This window comes from Myotis daubentonii, chromosome 12, assembly GCF_963259705.1.
Source record: "Myotis daubentonii chromosome 12, mMyoDau2.1, whole genome shotgun sequence".
Taxonomy (NCBI): Eukaryota; Metazoa; Chordata; class Mammalia; order Chiroptera; family Vespertilionidae; genus Myotis; species Myotis daubentonii.
This window is the reverse complement of record NC_081851.1, coordinates 61,003,178-61,021,990: the sequence shown is the minus strand read 5'-3', so window position 1 is coordinate 61,021,990 and position 18,813 is coordinate 61,003,178. Positions and strand designations below refer to the sequence as shown.

Here is an 18,813-nt window from a genome sequence, read left to right as displayed (position 1 = left end):
GGGGGGGGGGGGGGGTGTGGGGGAGGGGGAGTGTCCCTCAGCCCAGCCTGCCCCCTCTCACATACTGGGAGCCCTCAGGCGTTGACCCCCATCACGCTCCAATCGCAGGATCGGCCCCTTACCCAGGCCTGACGCCTCTGACAGAGGCGTCAGGCCTGGGCAGGGGACCCTCATTTCCCCCCATCACTGGTTCTGCCCCCAGCCCAGGCCTGATGCCTCGGCCAGAGGCATAGACCCCCATCACCCTCCGATCGCCTGATCGGCCCCTTGCCCAGGCCTGACGCCTCCACCAGAGGTGTCAGGCTTGGACAGGGGACCCCCATCTCCCCCCCCGATCACTGGCTCTGGCCCCCGCCCAGGCCTGAGGCCTCTGGCCCAGGAATCATGCCTGGGCAGGGGACCCCCATCTCCCTCTGATCGCTTGCTCCACCCCCCGCCCAAGCCTGACGCCTCTGACCCAGGCTTCAGGCCTGGGCAAGGGGACCATCATATCCCCCCAATCCCTGGCTCTGCCCCCCACCCAGGCCTGATGCCTCGGCCAGAGGAGTTGACCCTCATCACCCTCCGATCACCAATCACCAGATCGGCCCCTTGACCAGGCCTGAGGCCTCCAGCAGAGGTGTCAGGCCTGGGCAGGGGACCCCCAGCTCCCTGTGGTTGCAGGCTCTGCCCCTGCCCAGGCCTAACACCTCTGGCCTAGTCATCCAGCCCGGGCAGCGGGGACCCGCAGTGGCAGCGGCCCCGCGATCGTGGGCTCCGCTTTAGGCCCAGGCAAGGGACCCCTAGCTCCCGGGACTGCCAGCTTCGACCGTGCCCAGCTCCCATCGCTGGCTCCACCCCTACTTCCTGCTATCACTGGCCAGGGTGGAAAAGGCACCTGATTCTCTGATCATGGCTGGGGGCAGGGCCGCCTTTGCCCTGCCCCCCAGCTCTTAGCTCCCCCCTGGGTTTCCAATCACTGTCAGTGGCAGGGGGCTTCTTCCTGCTTTCCCTTTCGCCTCCCTGCATTGTGCCTACATATGCAAATTAACTGCCATCTTGTTGGCAGTTAACTGCCAATCTTAGTTGGCAGTTAATTTGCATATAGCCCTGATTAGCCAATGAAAAGGGTATCGTCGTACACCAATTACCATTTTTCTCTTTTATTAGATAGGATGGTAGATCCCAGTTATAATGCAAACCTACTGTGTGTGGAGTGTCCACCTTGATCCCTCCATGTTGGTCTTGGAGGGCATGCGGAACCAGTACCAATATGATGTCCATGCTGCTTGCTATACAGTGAGCAATGAAATCTTTTGTCTTAGACCCAGGAATCTTGTTTTGATTTGGAAAAAAAAATGTTTATAATACCTCAGTAGAAATTTGTCATTCAAGCTGTGCCAAATAGATCCATTCAAAAGCCGGAAATTATAAGAGTGAGAAGTGACCGCTGTTTGCAACCTCTTGAGTAAGTGGAATTAAGGAAATCATACCATGGCTGGTTTTCATGGTTAGTAATATCAAAGGCAATGAATCAAAAGTTACTGAATCATGCTGGCAAGATCATGACAGTGAATTCTCCACATTTATTTGAGTCAGATAATTTTTAAATACCTCTTAAATGTTACTCTCTGCCAAGAATTATATTCACCTATACTTTTTTTAAAAAAATGTATTTTTATTTATTTCAGAGAAGGAGAGATAGAAACATCAATAATGGGAGAGAATAATTGATCGACTGCCTCCTGCATGCCAGACGCTGGGGATCAAGCCCGCAACTTGGGCATGTGCCCTGACCTCCTGTTTCATAGGTTGATGCTCAACCACTGAGCCATGCCGGCCAGGCTCACCTATACTTTTTGATATAAGATTTCATATTATAAGGAATGGAGTCTAGATAATCTTGGAGAGCAATTCCCTGACCTGCCTTTAGACAAGTGAGGAGGAATCTGCTTCTGGATAGGTTGAATCTGTCCTTTGAAAAACAGCAAGGTACATGAAAATGTGCAGAAAGGTTCAAGCAGGGTTGCATCACTACCGCATTAGCCTGGGGACCAAAGCAGACAAAGATAAAACAGAAATAGAAGTGAGGATGTGGCAACACCTGCTACCAAACCACTGACAAAATGTTGAAAGCTCTTTTGAGACACAGGTATTTCTATGTGTTGAAATAGTCTAGATGTTTGAACACGCTGATGAAATTAGCTCCATTACTCTTTTCGGTGGGTGCATATTGGTTTTGCCTGGTTAGCATCCATTCTCTCTTTGGGAATAGCGTCTAGATTTTCCCTGAGGGAGTCACCTCTCCCCACTCTCTCGGTCCACATTGTTGAGTGAAGCTGACTGTCGTACCAGTACTTGGTTCAGAAGGGCCCAGAACAAAGTGATTTCATGCCGGGACTTTTGTCACTTTTACTGAGATTGTTATTGTGAATAACATAAGCTAGAAATCATAAGTAGAAAGAGTAGTCCTGAAAATAGTACCATCACCGTGGAAAACTGAATCAGGAAGAGATAAATACCAAGTCTTACTGACACAATTTTGGCCCAGATCCAGCCTAATTCCAAAAGCTGATTTTTTAAAATTTGTAATTACCATAAAAATTAGAAGATGAATATTATACATTCGGGTGATGTGTTAGAATTTATGGAGTGCTTTGGAATCCACGTTCTCAGTTGACCACAATAGTAGGCAACATGTAAGGAAGTGGTGAAATGTTCCTATCTCTGCAGTCAAGCTGCCTGGGATCAAATCTTGGTTTCCTGACTTACTAACCATGTGACCTTGAACAAGTTACTGACCCTCTCTAAATCTCAATGTCTGTATCAGATAATAGTGCCTGCCTCATAGGGATGCTTATCATGATGTTCAGTAATAAATTTTTAGTAATTTTTACTAGCAATCAATTAAGAGTAATTGGATGGGTCAATCATGTGATATTATTCCCATTTTACAGATGAGGAGACTGAGGTTCAGAGTGGTTGAACGAATTGCCAGTAAATTCTAGTCCTCTTAAACCAGGTCTTCTGATAGCAGGGCCAATTCTCCACTACAACATTGTACTTATGAATGTCTTGTGTAGTCATTTAATAATTATTTATTGAGCACCTAAAATTGCCAGTCACTATGCTTGGTGCTAGAGAATTCTGAAATAATCCCAATATGACAAAACATCTTTAGGCAACCCTAAATTTATAAGTACCTTGTGGCTAGTCCTCATACTCTCTTTCTTTCTTTCTTTCTTTCTTTCTTTCTTTCTTTCTTTCTTTCTTTCTTTCTTTCTTTCTTTCTTTTTCTCATACTTAGTTTCATCCAGCATTGACTAGTAATGAATTTGCTGAATTTTTATGGAAGATAAAGATGAGCATTTACCATAATAGACTGTTAATTCCTTGAAAGGTGAGGATCATGTTTTACTTATCAATTTAGAACTAGCACTTAGCACATGCCTGGCACACACTTGTTGAATATTTGACAAATGAGCAACATGCCGTGCAGCTAAATTTAATCTGCCTTCCTCAATAGCTTCTCACCTGCCCCCAGAATGCCTCCCGAGCAGCTGCTCCAAAATTGTTGATGAAACAGAGTTGAATTGATTGTGAAGAATTCTACCTTTCATGAACTTGATGGGATTCTCCCAGGTATTCCTGTTTTCCAGGTACAAGTGGTTTCCATCTGAAATGAAGTAGAGTGATGGTTGGGTTAAGAAAAAAAAAAAAAAAAAAAGCCCTGACCGGTTTGGCTCAGTGGATAGGTCATCAGCCCGCAGACTCAAGGGTCCCAGGTTCGGTTCCGATCAAGGGCATGTACCTTGGTTGCAGGCACATCCCCAGTAGGGGGTGTGCAGGAGGCAGCTGATCAATGTTTCTCTCTCATCTATGTTTCTAACTTTCTATCCCTCTCCCTTCCTCTCTGTAAAAAATCAATAAAATATATTAAAAAAAGAAAAAGAAAAAAAAAAGTCGAAATATTGAGTCAGGGAGCCAACAGTTGAGTAAACAGTTGCAACAACAAAATGTACTCATGGAAAGATAAGAAATGATCTAAGACAGTGCATGCTGAGTGCCCAACGAAGAGTACTAGCAATAACACCAATGGAGTTCAAAGCAATGAGAAAGAAAACAGGAAGGTGGTGATGTACCAACCTGGTTGAAAAGAATCTGTTCTAGATCTCGTTATAGACAAACTCTGAGGTGTTGTGAGTTGTTTTTATTGTTATATCTCAGTTTCCTCTGCATAGCAGCAGCCTGTCAACAGCTTAAGGCTTTGGAGCCAGCCTTTTTCATGAGCCCAGAGTCTGACAGGTCGCAGGAACAGCACACCTGCAGTTTTTGTGTAGAATGAGGGTGTGGAGCCTCGTGCAGGGCTCAGATTTCCTTATTTCTGGCTCCCCAGCACTCAACTTAGAGGACTAACCCACAGCTGAGGACAGGGACAGAACTTATTCTTCACCTGTCCATTCATCGCTGGTTGAAAGAAAAGGTATCCACTCTAAGTAACTCCTCATTGACATAAATGTCACAGTTCCTACTCCCTTTACCTCATAACCTTCCTCTTGGCCCCTCTCCCCAAAATAAAAATAAATACCCCCTAGAATTTGACAATGCTTTCTTTGCAAGATTATTACCTTGCTTCTGATCTAATCCAACCTTGGAGATGGAGAATATTTTCTTAGATTTCTTATTTTTTTTAGGTGCATAAATATTTCTTTTAGAGTATGACTGTGAGACTAGGGAAATGAGATATCCTGGTAAGAAAAATCAAGTGTTGTGCCTGACATCTGCCTTAGCACAAGGTAGTCCTATTTGGCTCTATATGTTAAATCCTTAAAAGCAAAAGGAAAATGAAATCAATAAGTGTACTCCCTAGCTGGTTTGGCTCAGTGGATAGAGTGTCAGCTTGTGGACTGAAGGGTCCTGGGTTCGATTCCGGTCATGGGCATATGCCTGGGTTGCTGGCTTGATCCCCAGTGTGGGGCTTGCAGGAGGCAACCAATCAATGATTCTTTCTCATCATTGATGCTTCTGTCTCTCTCTCCCTCTCCCTTCCTCTCTGAAATCAATAATATATATATATATATATATATATATATATATATATATATATATATATATATGAAGAAGTGTGCTCCTTACATCTTAGAGCAGGGGTGGGCAAACTTTTTGACTCGAGAGCCACAATGGGTTCTTAAACTGGACCGGAGGGCCGGAACAAAAGCATGGATGGAGTGTTTGTGTGAACTAATATAAATTCAAAGTAAACATCATTACATAAAAGGGTACGGTCTTTTTTTTCAATAGTTTTATTCATTTCAAATGGGCCGGATCCGGCCCGCGGGCCGTAGTTTGCCCACGGCTGTCATAGAGAGACATCATGGTATGTTTCATTTTCTACTAAGTCAAGCTACAAGGCCTCCCTAGTGACATTTGGGTTTGGCCATTCAAATGTATTTATTTCTTTCCAGTGACAACATGAGTTTGGCAGAACATTGAGAACCGGCGACTAAGAAAAGAAAATGCAGTCTTCCTGCTCATAGAAGAGGTTCTAAGACATCCTTGCTAACACGGCATAGCCAAAAGGGCTTGGGTATGAATCAGCCATAAGTGCTGAGTGGGCCGGTGAGGGCTACAGAGTTCATGAGAATTTCAGATGAAATCACCCACAAGAGTGCTTATCAGTTATTGAATATGTGTGGTACAGTCTATAATTTGACTTGTTTGGGTCTTTTTCACTGAAGCCTGCTGCAAGCTCTCATTTTCCTTTGCTATCAGAATTCTGCTGCTTCATGAATGAGCATTAAGGCTTGGTGGCAAGAACGTTAAATATTCCTTCCAACTACACAGACAGAAAGGGCTAAGAGACAGTTCTATTTTATTAGCATCTGATTCCAGAAACATGATCCCAATTCTCCTAATTTCTTAATCATAGATGCTTTTGGCACTCACCATAGCCTCATTCGATCCTCTCTGAAGTACCTAGGAACCAAATCAGAAGCAGCAGCAAGCAAAGATGAGATGAGTATGCAGTCAAGTAAAACATGTCTTCAGGCTTCCCGCATCCTTCCTTCCTAGGCCCAGTCCTGTCTAGCATTGCCAGATTTAGCAAAGCAATGCAGACACAGGCTCCTGTATTTTATCTGACAATCCTATTAAGGCCTTTTATAGCTCTGTTTTAGTTTTCTGCCATCAGAGCCTGAAATTAGTCATCTAAACTTACAGCAATATTTCTCAAAGATTGGTTCCAGATGATCTGCATTAGAATAACCTGGGGAACTGTGAAAAAGGCAGATTCCTGAGTCTCAGCCTCGACTTACAGAGTCAGAAACACCAGGGATGGGCCTGGGGATATGCGTTTAAAAATCTGCACAAATAATTCCGAGGCACACTAAAGCACGATTCTTTAATGACCTCGGTGTCTTTCCTCTCCCGGCAGTACATACTTAAAGCCTTTTTCTGCTTGTGCAAAGGAGATAATAAAAGTAGAGTATCAGGTATTTATAAGGACCTTATTAAATATCTGTTTCCTGCCGAAACCGGTTTGGCTCAGTGGATAGAGCGTCGGCCTGCGGACTGAAAGGTCCCAGGTTCGATTCTGATCAAGGCCATGTACCTGGGTTGTGGGCACATCCCCAGTGGGAGATGTGCAGGAGGCAGCTGATCGATATTTCTCTCTCATCGATGTTTCTAACTCTCTATCTCTCTCTCCCTTCCTCTGTAAAAAATCAATAAAATATATTTTAAAAAAAAAGAAAATCAGTATATAATAAAATAAATAAATAAATAAATATCTGTTTCCTTAATGCCTTCTTTTTTTCCCCCCCTTAATGCCTTCTTAAAGGGACTCTGAACTTCAGAAGAAAGTGGGAGGCTGCCTCTGCTCACCCATATGCACACCTGACCTCCGAGGACTGACCCTCTCCTAGGCGGCCACTCCAGGCCGGCAGCCAGGAGAGTCTTTGGGCAGCAGCTCCAGCAGAAACATGTCCAGAGCTTCTCCTTGCGGGACAAACAGAATGGATCTTCAGCCAGTGTGCAGTGTGCCAAGGAGCCTGCATTACCCCTTCCCTAACAACCCCCGGACTTCTTTCCCCTCTGGATCAAAGAGTTAACTTAAAGGGGGAATTTCCCCACAAGATCCCTTTCAACGTCCCTAATTCTGCTCGGTGCATTTTCTAGCTTTTAGTCTGAAAGTCAACCACCAACATTAACAAACAGCTCATTGCACGTTAAGAACCTTGGGCCAGAGGCGGGGGTAGAATCCTGTAGGTTCAGGATTGGGTTTAGAAAAACTACAAGCCCCAAAATGCAACTTCATCTTCCAAAGACTACCATTCCCAACATGCAATGCAGCCAAGGTTAGCAAAGGAAAAGAACCAAAAGCACGGTTGGAAATGTTGCATTTAGGTGACCCTTGGCAAAGAAAAGATTAGAAAGGCCGCAGGGGATATTTTCTGCAGGAGTGGTCACTCCCCAAATCCAGGCAAGGAAGGGGAGGAGTCGGAGCCGGGTCCCACCCCTTTCCCAGTAAACTTATGTCGCTCCCACTTCGGCTGCAGGAGTTCGAAGGGCCGGGAGTCCAGCACACCCTGCTTTCCCCATGGTTTCGGTGACCAGATCCGTGTTTGGAGAGCTGCCCTCGGGGGCAGGGACAGTGGAGAAGTTCCGGCTGCAGTCAGACCAGCTGAGAGTGGACATCCTCTCCTGGGGTTGCACCATCTCGGCCCTGGAGGTCAAAGACAGGCAGGGCAGAGCCTCAGATGTAGTGCTGGGCTTTGCCGAGTTGGAAGGTGGGTTAAACTCTGCCCTGGTTGCAGGCGGGCGTCAGGCCCACCCTGCCCGCGGCCGGGATGGGGCTGCTCCGGGAGCAGGGACCGAGGGGAAGGGCCTGAGCTTGGGCGTGCGGGTCAGGAATGCTTGCGTCCCGCTCCCTCTCGGTGTTGTATCCAGTGGTCGGAAAAAGACAGAATGAACAGCGATAGGACTTGGCCTCTGGTTATCCATTCAGGCTTTGCCTCGATTGATTTAAAAAGTCAGTCGAGGGTCAGCGATCTTTGAACCGCCTGGTTTTTGTCAGAGCTGAAGAGGAAAAGGCAGGCTGGAGGGGGTGTGGCTCCCAGTTCCTCCCTCTTGCCCTTTCTCAACAAGGAAAATCAAAGACGTGCGTTTTCTACTTCCCTTTTCCTGGATCAGAGTCTCTTTGAGGCCTGGTTGTCTCAGACATACTCAGGAGATGCAGACAGCTTATCCACTCTGGTCTGGGTGGGGTTAGAGCCCAGCAGGCTCTGGCTGCTCAAGGACCCTGTACAGAATGGAACGCGGAAGACCTACTCATGGTCTAGAAATGAGGTCTTCTCCTAGCTGGGGTGGACTTCTATTCCTGTTGGGATCCGTGGGCAATTAAGATCGTATATTACTACATGCATTTAAAAACTGTTAATCCAGTTACCTCATCCAATGATACAGACGAGGTCCCCAACCTCATACAGCTTGTAGTTTCGCTGGGGACAGAGCCATTAGCCAAATAACTGCATAAATAAATAATTACAATCGCAGTTTGATGGCAATAAAGGAGAGCATACATAGTGTTCTCTTGGTAGTAGGGGTGCAACTGGACAGGAAATGAGGTCTGAAATAAAGTTGGCAAAGGGGCACTGTTGAGAATTGACATCCTCTGCCTGGTGGTAGAGGTGGAAACAGTCTGCTTAGAGAGGAGGTTTGAGGTTTTCTTTTAGGCGTGTCCTTCTGTCTGGTTCTTTAGATATGTAGCATGGCTCAGAGTTGGATGTCAACAGAAAACTCCTGAGAATATTGGGTTTCCCTTAGAAAACTGAAATTTGCTTCCCATTTCCTTATCAAAATGTATTATCAGAATATCCCTGAAGATCCTATTCCTTGCCCTCTAGTTGTCTTAATCTGTGTTGGAGCTTCCACTGCTTGGTTTGGAGAGGGGGTAGGTCATCTTGGAGAGGGAGTAGGTAGTCTTCGGCAGAATTTCTTTGGTAACTTCAGCAAATCTATTACAGGAGACTCCAGCGTAGGAAAGTACAGGGATGTGGGGGAAATCCATATCCCTTGAATTTCTGGAGGTGGGTGTTCGCATCTAGGCTGAAACAAACCATAAAGAGTTTACTTGACTGGTGCAAAATTGCCCATGGAGTCAAAGAATTGGGTACTTGACCTACAATTGCAGAACCAGTAAAGAACTGGAGACGATAAGCCAAGAGCACCTGTTTTTATCATCTCATTTCTATCTCGGCCTTATCACTAGTCAGGATGTAACTACCCACCCTCTGTACACACACGCACACACCATACACACACACTGTTCATATCATTTTTAGTTCTGATGTGAGTTACATGGATCTTAAAGCACAAGGTGGCTTTCTGGAAGTCATATGAAATATGTGTCATGATAACATGGCACCGGGGAAGCACTGGCATAGAACTGCCGATTTTGTGAGGGCATTTATACAACTGTCTCCATGAGTCTATGACTCGTGGGAGTCTGAGTGAAAGAAAATATTCCCCATTGTTCTTAAAAGGGAGAAGGGAAAAAAACTGATCCCCTGGCTTGTATTGTATTGCCCTCCATGTAATTAACATCTCTTGGGAAAGTTAAATAGAATTTTCTTAACCAGAATGCGTCACAGGCTTCACAATAAGCAGCGAGAGAGACATTTTCATTTCTATGCTATAATTTAAATAATTTATGTTAAAAGAAAATCAAGCTGTTTTCAAAAGAGAAGTTGGAAAAAAGCCCTGAGAATATCAAGCAATACTTTCTAATATATTCAGCCATCTTCAAGGCTATGGCAGGCAGCCTCCTTGTTCCTTTTATAAGGCCCTGTCCTTCAGTGTGTGTGTGTGTGTGTGTGTGTGTGTGTGTGTGTGTGTGTGTGTGTATTCCTTTAATATTGCCAAAAATAAGGAAAACTTCATAACAGGAAGCATAATTGTCTCAATCAGAATACAGTTATGGCTGCATAACAATATTTTGGTCAAAGTCGGACCACACTACAGTAGTATACCAACCATATAGCCTAGGTGTATAGCAGGCTATACTATCTAGGTTTGCACAAAGGTAAAATCTCTCAATGTGTCCCCATCGTTAAACTGCGCATAACAGAAGTATGAAATGTCTCTCTGCTGCTATTTTGATCGATTCTAGTGCATTAAAACCCATGTTAAGAAATCGGCAACAGTGGTTGCCCTTAAGCAAAGACTCTGGGTAGCTGGGTACAGGGATAGGAAGGAGACGTAATGTTCACTATATAGTCTAAGAATGTCTGAGTATGTAAGTGTTAAACAAACTGAGGCAAATAACTTAACGCAATAAGGTGTGACAGAGCAAGGGGTTACCTTCATTACCGTGTCCCCTAAAATGTTTTGAGCCACTGGGAAGAGCTGAGCGTGGATAATTCCATGAGACGTGGTCCTTTTGTAACTGCCAGATTGATGTGAATGAACTATCGCCAATTTCCCAGGCAGATTATATAAACTGCTTGGCTGATGACCACGACTGAGGTCAGAACAGTTCAATTCCTCCTTGGGTAAATGAGATCTTTCTCTGTAGAATTCTAAAGAGGTAAATCACATGGTCTTTTAGTTATGGGCTGGGAAAATCAGTCACACCCCCAGTGAGTTTTTCTGCCATATTTTTTTAAATGTTTTTCATTTGCATGTCCCACCTGCAATCATTATGACTTCTCTCCAAACCTGTGATGAGAACATTTGCTTATAAGCCACAGATACAAACAACCTACCCATACAATCAATGCAACTCCTTCCCCTCCATCTTCCCCCCAGTTACCACCAGACACCCAGCTATTACTGTCATGAGCCATTATGGAAAAACTAGAAAAAATAACTATAGTGTTTTTGGAAAACCTGAGTTCATAAGAGGGGTTACCCTGGAGGAAAGGGGGCCAGTTTAGAGGCTGCAGTTTAATATTACAGATGCCCCAGAGTGCCCTTAAGGGAGTATTGAGGATTCCTGGTTTAAATCTGCTTTGCCTCTGAAAGCTGTGTGACCTTGGGCAAGTTAACCTCTCCAGACCTATTTCCTCTCCGAAACAAGTGGATAATGATGATTAAATGTGCTGTTGGCTGTGATAGTATCTGACTGTGGTGAACAAGTAATAATTTTTATCTTCTTTCCTTCCTTTGCTCCCAAATACCTTCCCTCACAGTACTTGAACTTTTTATTTCACTTTGTTAGCACTGAAAAAAAAAATAGCATGGAGATTCATCTGGGACAACCAGCAGCCATTGAAGAATATATAAAATATGTGGGAAGCTTAAAGTGCTCGTCAATTAAAGTAATGTTTGTTTTCCTCAAAAAGCCAAAGGAAAGTGAATCAGGGTGAGCGTGAGGGGGCGTTGACCGAGACTAGTGAGCAATTTTGTTTGAGACTTTAAAGTACTCTGGCTAAGGTTTAGGCTGTCTGAGGTACATACAGCCAAACAATTTTTGAACAGAAATTCTGCTTTCTTTGCATTTTTCAGCTCCTGAAAAACAAACCAATGCTCCACATTATATATCATCAGGGAAATGCAAAGTAAAACAGGACCTAATAGAATGGCCAAAGCTCAGAACACGGACAATACCAAAGAGCAGCCAGGATGTGGAGCAGCAGGAACTCTCACTCATTGCTCATGGGACTGCAGAATGGCACAGCCACTTTGGGAGACAGTTTAGTAGTTTCTTACAAAACTAAACATATTCTAACCATATGATCCATCAGCCATGCTCCTTGGTGTTTACTCAAAGAGCTAAAATCTCACACCCACACAAAAATCTGCACATGGGCTATCTATAGTAGCTTATTCATAATTGCTAAGATGTCCTTCAGTAGGTGAATGGATAAATAAACTGGGATACATCCAGATCATGGAATATTGTTCAGTGCTAAGAAGAAATGAGCTATCAAGCCACAAAAAAAAAAAAAGACAAGAAGGACCCTTAAATGCATATTACTAAGTGAAAGAAGCCCATCTGAAAAGGCTACATACTGTATGATTCCAACTATATGACATTCTGGAAAAGACAAAGCTATGGAGACAGTAAAAAAGATCAGTAGTTGCTGGGGACTAGGGGGATGGGAGGGATAGATAGGCAATGCACAGAAGATTTTTGGAGCAGTGAAAATACTCTGTATGATATTATAATGGAGGATACATTTGTCCAAACCCATATAATATACAACACTAAGAGTGAACACTAATGTCAGCTATGGACTTTAGGTAATGATGATGTGTCAATGTAGACTCATCCTATATAATAAAAGGGTAATATGCAAATTGACCCTAGTAGCAGAACAACTGGGAATGACTGGTCACTATGACACACACTGACCACCAGGGGGCAGACGCTCAATGCAGGAGCTGCCCCCTGGTGGTCAGTGCGCTCCCACAGGGCGAGCTCTGTTCAGCCACAAGCCAGGCTGACGGCTGCCAGTACAGCGGTGGTGGTGGGAGCCTCTCCTGCCTCCTCAGCAGCACTAAGGATGTCCGTCTGCAGCTTAGGCCTGCTCCCCGCTGGCAAGTAAACATCCCCCGAGGGCTCCCGGGCTGCCAGAGGGATGTCTGACTGCCAGCTTAGGCCCGCTTGGGCCTAAGCCAGCAGGTGGACATCCCCCGAGGGGTCCCAGACTGCGAGAGGGCACAGGCCGGGCTGAGGGACCCCCGCCCTGAGTGCACAAAGATTTGTGCACTGGGCCTCTAGTCAATTATAATAAATGTACCACTTTGGTGGGGGATGCTGATAATGGGGAAGGTTATGCATGTGTGAGGGCAGGGGTTATTTGGGAATCTCTATCTTCAGCTCAAGTTTTCTTGATTTTTCTAAAGTGTCCCACCAGTGTGGCTCAGTGCTTGAGTGTTGACACGTGCACCAAGAGGTCGCAAGTTTGATTCCCACTCAGAGCACATGCCTGGGTTTCAGGCTTGATCCCCAGCAGGGTGTGTGCAAGAGACAGCCAATCGATGTTGATGTTTCTCTCTCATCAGTGTTTCTATCCCTCTCCCTTCCTCTCTCTCTAAAATCGGTAAAAAACCAATTTATATATTTTTAAAAATAAATAAATAAAGTCTATTAAAAACAAAAACCAAGAAAAGGTTGTCTGGCCCTTGGGGACTCCTTTTGGTTAGCCAGTGTTAGGGTTTTAAAGCTACAGCTTCAGGAAGAGAGGAGAGTGGGAGAGAGGTGGGAGCTGATAGAGATCAGCCTGCCTGTGCTGAGAGATGGTAGTAAGGTCAACTCATCAGAAAGCCTTGTGCTTTCCAAGTCATGTGATGCACAAGAACAAGTATTTAGGAGCCAGAGTATCTGCATTCAAATCCTGGTTTGGCCATACTAGTTGTATGTTTGGGGGCAAGTTACTTCACCTTTCTGTTCTTGGTTTCCACACCTGCTAATAATAGTGTCTATCTTATGGAAGCATTCTGAGGATGAAATGAGTTAAATGTACAGCATTTAGAAAGTGGCTGAGACTTTGAAAGCGCAGTGTTAGCTGTGACGACAATCTACAGGCAGGGCTCTGAGGGCCTGCAGATTAGCAAGAAGTGAACCAGGAAAGACCTAGAAGAGAAGATGAATGCTTCGGTTAGGCCCAACCAGTTGAGTAATGGGAACCCGTAGCCTGCAACTGGCCTAATCGGTTCAGGGTCCATGTCCGAAGAGCCCCTCCAGCTGTGGTAAAAACAGTGCATAGGCTTAAATTGCATGCTCTTCTGAGCCACAGTAGATGTGATGGGTACACAGGACTGCAGAAAGGGGAATGGAATTCGAGGGCCTCTGAGTGAAAAATAGAGTAGAAAGCAATCTTGGTGATAATCCAAACAAAACCACACACACAAATTACCTCTAAACCTTAATCTCTGCCACTGTAATCTAAGCTAGAAGATTATAGCACAGAGGAACTTAAAGAGAAGGAAAGTACTGTAATATGCCCAGGCACCAAGTTGTAAGTACAGGACACTAGCTATCTTTCATTTACGCCTCCTCCCCCGCCCCCCCCCCCCCCCCAAAATACTGACAACAGTTTATTCTCATCAATATGCCACGTAGCCACATGGAGAGACCTTAAGACATTTGATAACTGAAAACGTAGCAAAACAGCGTGTATGATTCTCTCTATATAGAATGTGTGTTCTTTAAAGTAAGTGTATATGCCTAACTGTTACCAGTAGTTACCAGGAAGCAGAGGAGCTGAGAGGTGGAGGAGAACTTTATGTTTTACTCTATTGAGGTTGCCAGATTATGCAAAGAAAAATACAGGATGCCCAATTAAATAGGAACTTCAGATAAATAACATTTTTAAATGTAAGTATGTGCCATGTATAACAATAATATGAACATACTTATACTAAAATGTTTTCATTATTTACCTGAAATTCAGATTTAACTGGGTGTCCTACAGTTCCTCTGGCAAGCCTACTCTATATTCTTGTGTATTATTTAACACTCTTTAAAGAACATTTTTATGTACTAATTGCATGATTTTTTTAATGAAAAGAGAAGAAAGATAAGATAGTTTCTTCTCAAGACTACACGTAAATGTAACTAAGAAAATTGATTGGCCTGCGAGGGGGAGGGAGGAAGCGGATTACAAAGCAGCATGTTCACTAGGACCCCTCTTTTTTTATAAAAAGAAGACAATTACCCATAGGCATATACTAGAAGACAGGGGATGTGCCTAAGAACAGTAACAGTGGTTCTGCAGTAGCTCAGTTAGTTAGCACATCCTCCCAGCACCACGATCGTAGGTTCATCCTTGCCAGGGCACATACAAGAGTCAACCAATGAATAAGTGGAACTGCAATGTGATGTCTCACTCTATCTCTGTCTAAAATCAATTGATAAAAAAAAAATTTAAATCAGTGGTTCTGTCTGTTGATGAGGTTAGGATGGTTTAAGTGTCTTCTTTGTGCTTTATAACATTCTTTAAAATGTTTACCACTCTGGAAAGGGGAAAGGTCATGTGTAGAGAACACCATTTTCTGTGCTGCCATGAGGGTATACCCAAGTTGTTCCTTCACAGCTGCCCTCAGGAGAAAGTGGTGGCTAGCAGTGTGAGCCTCACCTGCAGTTTGAAGTTTACAAAACTGTCATCCCCTGTCCTTGCAGGGTACCTCCAGAAGCAGCCCTACTTTGGAGCCGTGGTTGGCAGGGTGGCCAATCGAATTGCCAAGGGAACATTCACATTGGACGGGAAGGAGTATAAGCTGGCCGTCAACAATGGGCCCAACAGTCTGCATGGAGGAGTCAGAGGGTTTGATAAGGTGAGTCGGGGGCACTGGGTCGAGTCCTCACCTGGCGCACTTCACACAGGGCCTTCGAGCATCCCTGCCGTATACCTAGGCCCTGGAGCAAGTGCGTGGGAAGGTGATTCAGGAAAGACGCTGCTCCATGGTTCGGAGGAGCAGGTGCGCTGGCTGTCTCAGGGCCCAGCCTTGCCTAACTCCTCTGACTATGAAAGGACAGTGACCTTGACTTAGGAAGACAGGGAACGACTTCCTCGGGGTTGGACCAGGGAGTCGAGCTGACCGTAAGCACAGCAGGAAAGTAGATTGAAATAATTCTGACCACTTACTGCCCAAGGTATTTTCATGTATTATCTCTCACCCTTACTAGGACCCTGTATTATCCCCAAATGAGAAATCTGGGGCTCCAGAAGGCCACATGCTCCTAAGTCGGGCTGCCTGGCCAGAAGGCCTCATTCCTTCACAACTGCTGCTCTCCACCTCGGCCACCACTGTGGGTGCCCCCAGTCCAGCAAGCACCCCTGTATCTGTGGTTAAGCTCTGCTGCATTCAGGCCTACCGCTCCATGCCCCCAAATTATCCCCTATCCTCCCCAGTTCCCCTTTTCCACATTAAAACTCCCACTCCCCCAGAGAGTCTGGGAAAAACGAGGTGAGGAAAGCAAACTGACCCAACAGCTTCTCCCTGAGCAGGGACGCCTGGCCTCCTGCCCCCTCCCTGGGTGCGTCTGCTGGTCAACCCTCAGGGACTCTCTTACTGGTCTCATTCCAGGCGGTGAGGAGATCCTTTCGGTAGTTCACTTGCCTTTCAAACACACCGCCAGGTGATTTCCTAGCGAAGAGCCAGAGAAGACAGGAACATGTGTGCAGTTAAGGACCACAATTTCTTTCTGCCCCTGACCGCCAGCTCTCCCGGAGAAGAAGTTGGTTACCCTGCTACCCCTGTCCCACCAGCTTCCTGTCTGTGGCCCAGAACCAGACTGCCCCGTCAGTTCCCTTTTCCTCCACGATGGGCGTCCTCGGCCAGGGAGGCACAGAGCCAGAGGGTCCCTGGCATATGCCCGGTCCGTGGGCAAACCGCAACCAGAGAAGTTAGGCCCAGCTCTGTGCGGACAGGGACCTTGAGCGGAGCCTCAGGACAGCACCGTGTTCCTGCTTGTTCCTGTTCCCTCTCGCCCACGCTGGTACTTTTTGTGGTGTTGCTTAACATGTATGCCCTGTATGAACGTAGCAAATGGCGAGTGTGCATGTACACATATTCCTGAATGCAGTGTGCCTACTGGGCCCCTACTGTGAACCAGGGCACATCAGAGGATGGAGCCTTCTGAGGCTCACAGTACAGTGAGGGAGCGGGACCCTTCCATAAACCACTGGTAGAAGCCCATAATATAGACGCCAGTGGGGTGATAGAGGAGCTGGGCATGGACTAATGCGTAGCAACGGGGGAGGTGGGACTTGAACTGCCCTTGGAGAAAGGATAGCATTTCATTCACTGTGTTGATATTGGAGAGCATGGCTGTGCAACAGCCCAGAGAGAAGTGGGGGAACACTTGGAATGTTATTATGGAAAGTTTTTGAACAGTCGGTTTTGATATAGTGCCATGAGCAGTATCAGATGAACTTCGTTTTCAGCTGGGTTTGATCTCAACAGTTAACGGAATAATAGTTCTTTTGGAGGTATGTGTTTTCTAGAGATGAAATTTGAAGAACCTGACAGGATTAGAAATGGGAGAAGTAGGCCTAAAGGTGCAAATCAGGAAATTTTCTGGAAATCTGGAAACGATAGGGTCAGGGAAATCCTTCCATGAATAGGAATGACACTTCCCACGGTATTATCCTTATCTGATCATATTGGTTTACACAAAAATCTTTCCACTGTGTTCTTTCTCTAAAGAAGAAAAACAAGGTAGCAAGTTAAGAACATTTCAAGTTTTTTTATTCCTAAAAATTTCCATTCGGGAGTTTCTTTTTTCTTTCTTTAATCACATATATGATAGGCTTTGTGTGTTCAGTGTCTTGAAAATTCAGTCTTCCTGGGAGGTAATTAGGGTCTAAAATTAATTTGTTTCTAAGGTCAGTGAACTTGTTTCAGGCACCAGCTGCTTTCACCATCGGTGAAGGCAGAGTCCTCCGTTCCCGCTGGATTCCCCTTCCTGGCAAATGCAATGTCACTGAGAGGTGCAGCCAGGAGTGGGGGTGGGGGGAGAGGGGGAGGGGGCACAGCCTGGGCTCATGGCCATTCCTCAGGCCAAAGGACTTGTTATCTTTCAAGTCTATTTGGAATGACAGTGTTTGGCCTCAACTCATAGAGATTTTTTTTTTTCATTTGAATTCTTTATTTCCTTTTTTAAAAATCATATACTCATGGAGATTTGAACAAAACATCCACTGAAACCAAGATGTGTTATAATGTAGACCTGAATTTGAATCCTAGCTCTATCACTAATTACGTGTATGACTTGACACACACACACACACCCTTTAAACAGTGTTCATGACGTATTAAAGGTTTCTACTCCACTCCCCTGAGATGTGGGAGGTAGAAGTGAGCCAGTTAACTCCACTGAACTCAATTTACTCATCTGTAAAATGGGAGTAATAATATTAATTGGAACCATGTGAAATTGCCACTGTTCAACTATTTTGACCTGCAAAGATAATAATTTTTTTGGTCCCACCAAATCCTTACCCTGTGAAATGATTTATGTAAAAGCACCAGGTCAGCAGCTGGTGAGCACTCAACAATGACAGTCTCATGCCTGCCAAAGTGCCCCCTGTTCTCCCCTCACTGGGGATTGAGCCTGCAACCCGGGCATGTGCCCTGACTGGGATTCGAACCTGTGACCTCCTGGTTCACAGATGGATGTTCAACCACTGAGCCATGCCGGCTGGGCAAGGTTATTTTTAATACTATTAGCAGATAGAGATATCGCTATATGACACTCAGAATGTACTGCTAAGATTTCAACAAAAAAGTCTCAAAGTAGGGGAAGAAAATATTGTAGACACATATGTATAAATTCAGGGGGAAAGAGTATGGGAAGTGTGAGTAGGTAAAGAGAAAATTTCTTTTCTCTCCAATTCTGTTTAAAGCAGGATTTTAGAATAATTAACATGTAGGCTATTATTTTCAACCTTATGGGTTGTATCATCGTCTCCCTTCCTGGAATCAATCGTCTTTGATATTGAAATGTGGCATTTAGCTTGGGATTGGAGTGACTAAACAGCTTTGAAAACGCTTTTTTTCTAGGTCCTCTGGACCCCTCAGGTGCTGTCAAATGGTGTCCAGTTCTCCCGGGTCAGTCCGGACGGTGAGGAAGGTTACCCTGGGGAGTTAAAAGTCTGGGTAACATACACGCTGGATGGAGGGGAGCTCCTGATCAACTACCGAGCGCAGGCCAGTCAGACCACACCCGTCAACCTGACCAACCATTCTTATTTCAACCTGGCAGGCCAGGTGAGTGACCCTGCCTCTTCTCTCCTGCGATGTGCTTTGTGGAATGAGCTGGGGGAGTGACTGGAGAGACCAACCCAGCATGAAATTACCCTGGTGATGGGGTCACCCCCATGA

The 18,813-nt window shown here is 45.2% G+C and overlaps 1 protein-coding gene across 1 annotated transcript in view; it reads left to right on the top strand.

Moving 5' to 3' along the window:
* The first annotated feature begins 7,468 nt into the window (after positions 1-7,468).
* GALM (galactose mutarotase) overlaps positions 7,469-18,813 on the top strand; it is a 46,100-nt gene continuing 34,755 nt past the window's right edge. Inside the window, exons 1-3 of the mRNA XM_059660069.1 lie at positions 7,469-7,766; positions 15,107-15,261; positions 18,493-18,699. Coding sequence (XP_059516052.1) covers positions 7,577-7,766; positions 15,107-15,261; positions 18,493-18,699 — 552 coding nt within the window. The 5' untranslated portion in view covers positions 7,469-7,576. The remainder of the gene's footprint in view (positions 7,767-15,106; positions 15,262-18,492; positions 18,700-18,813) is intronic.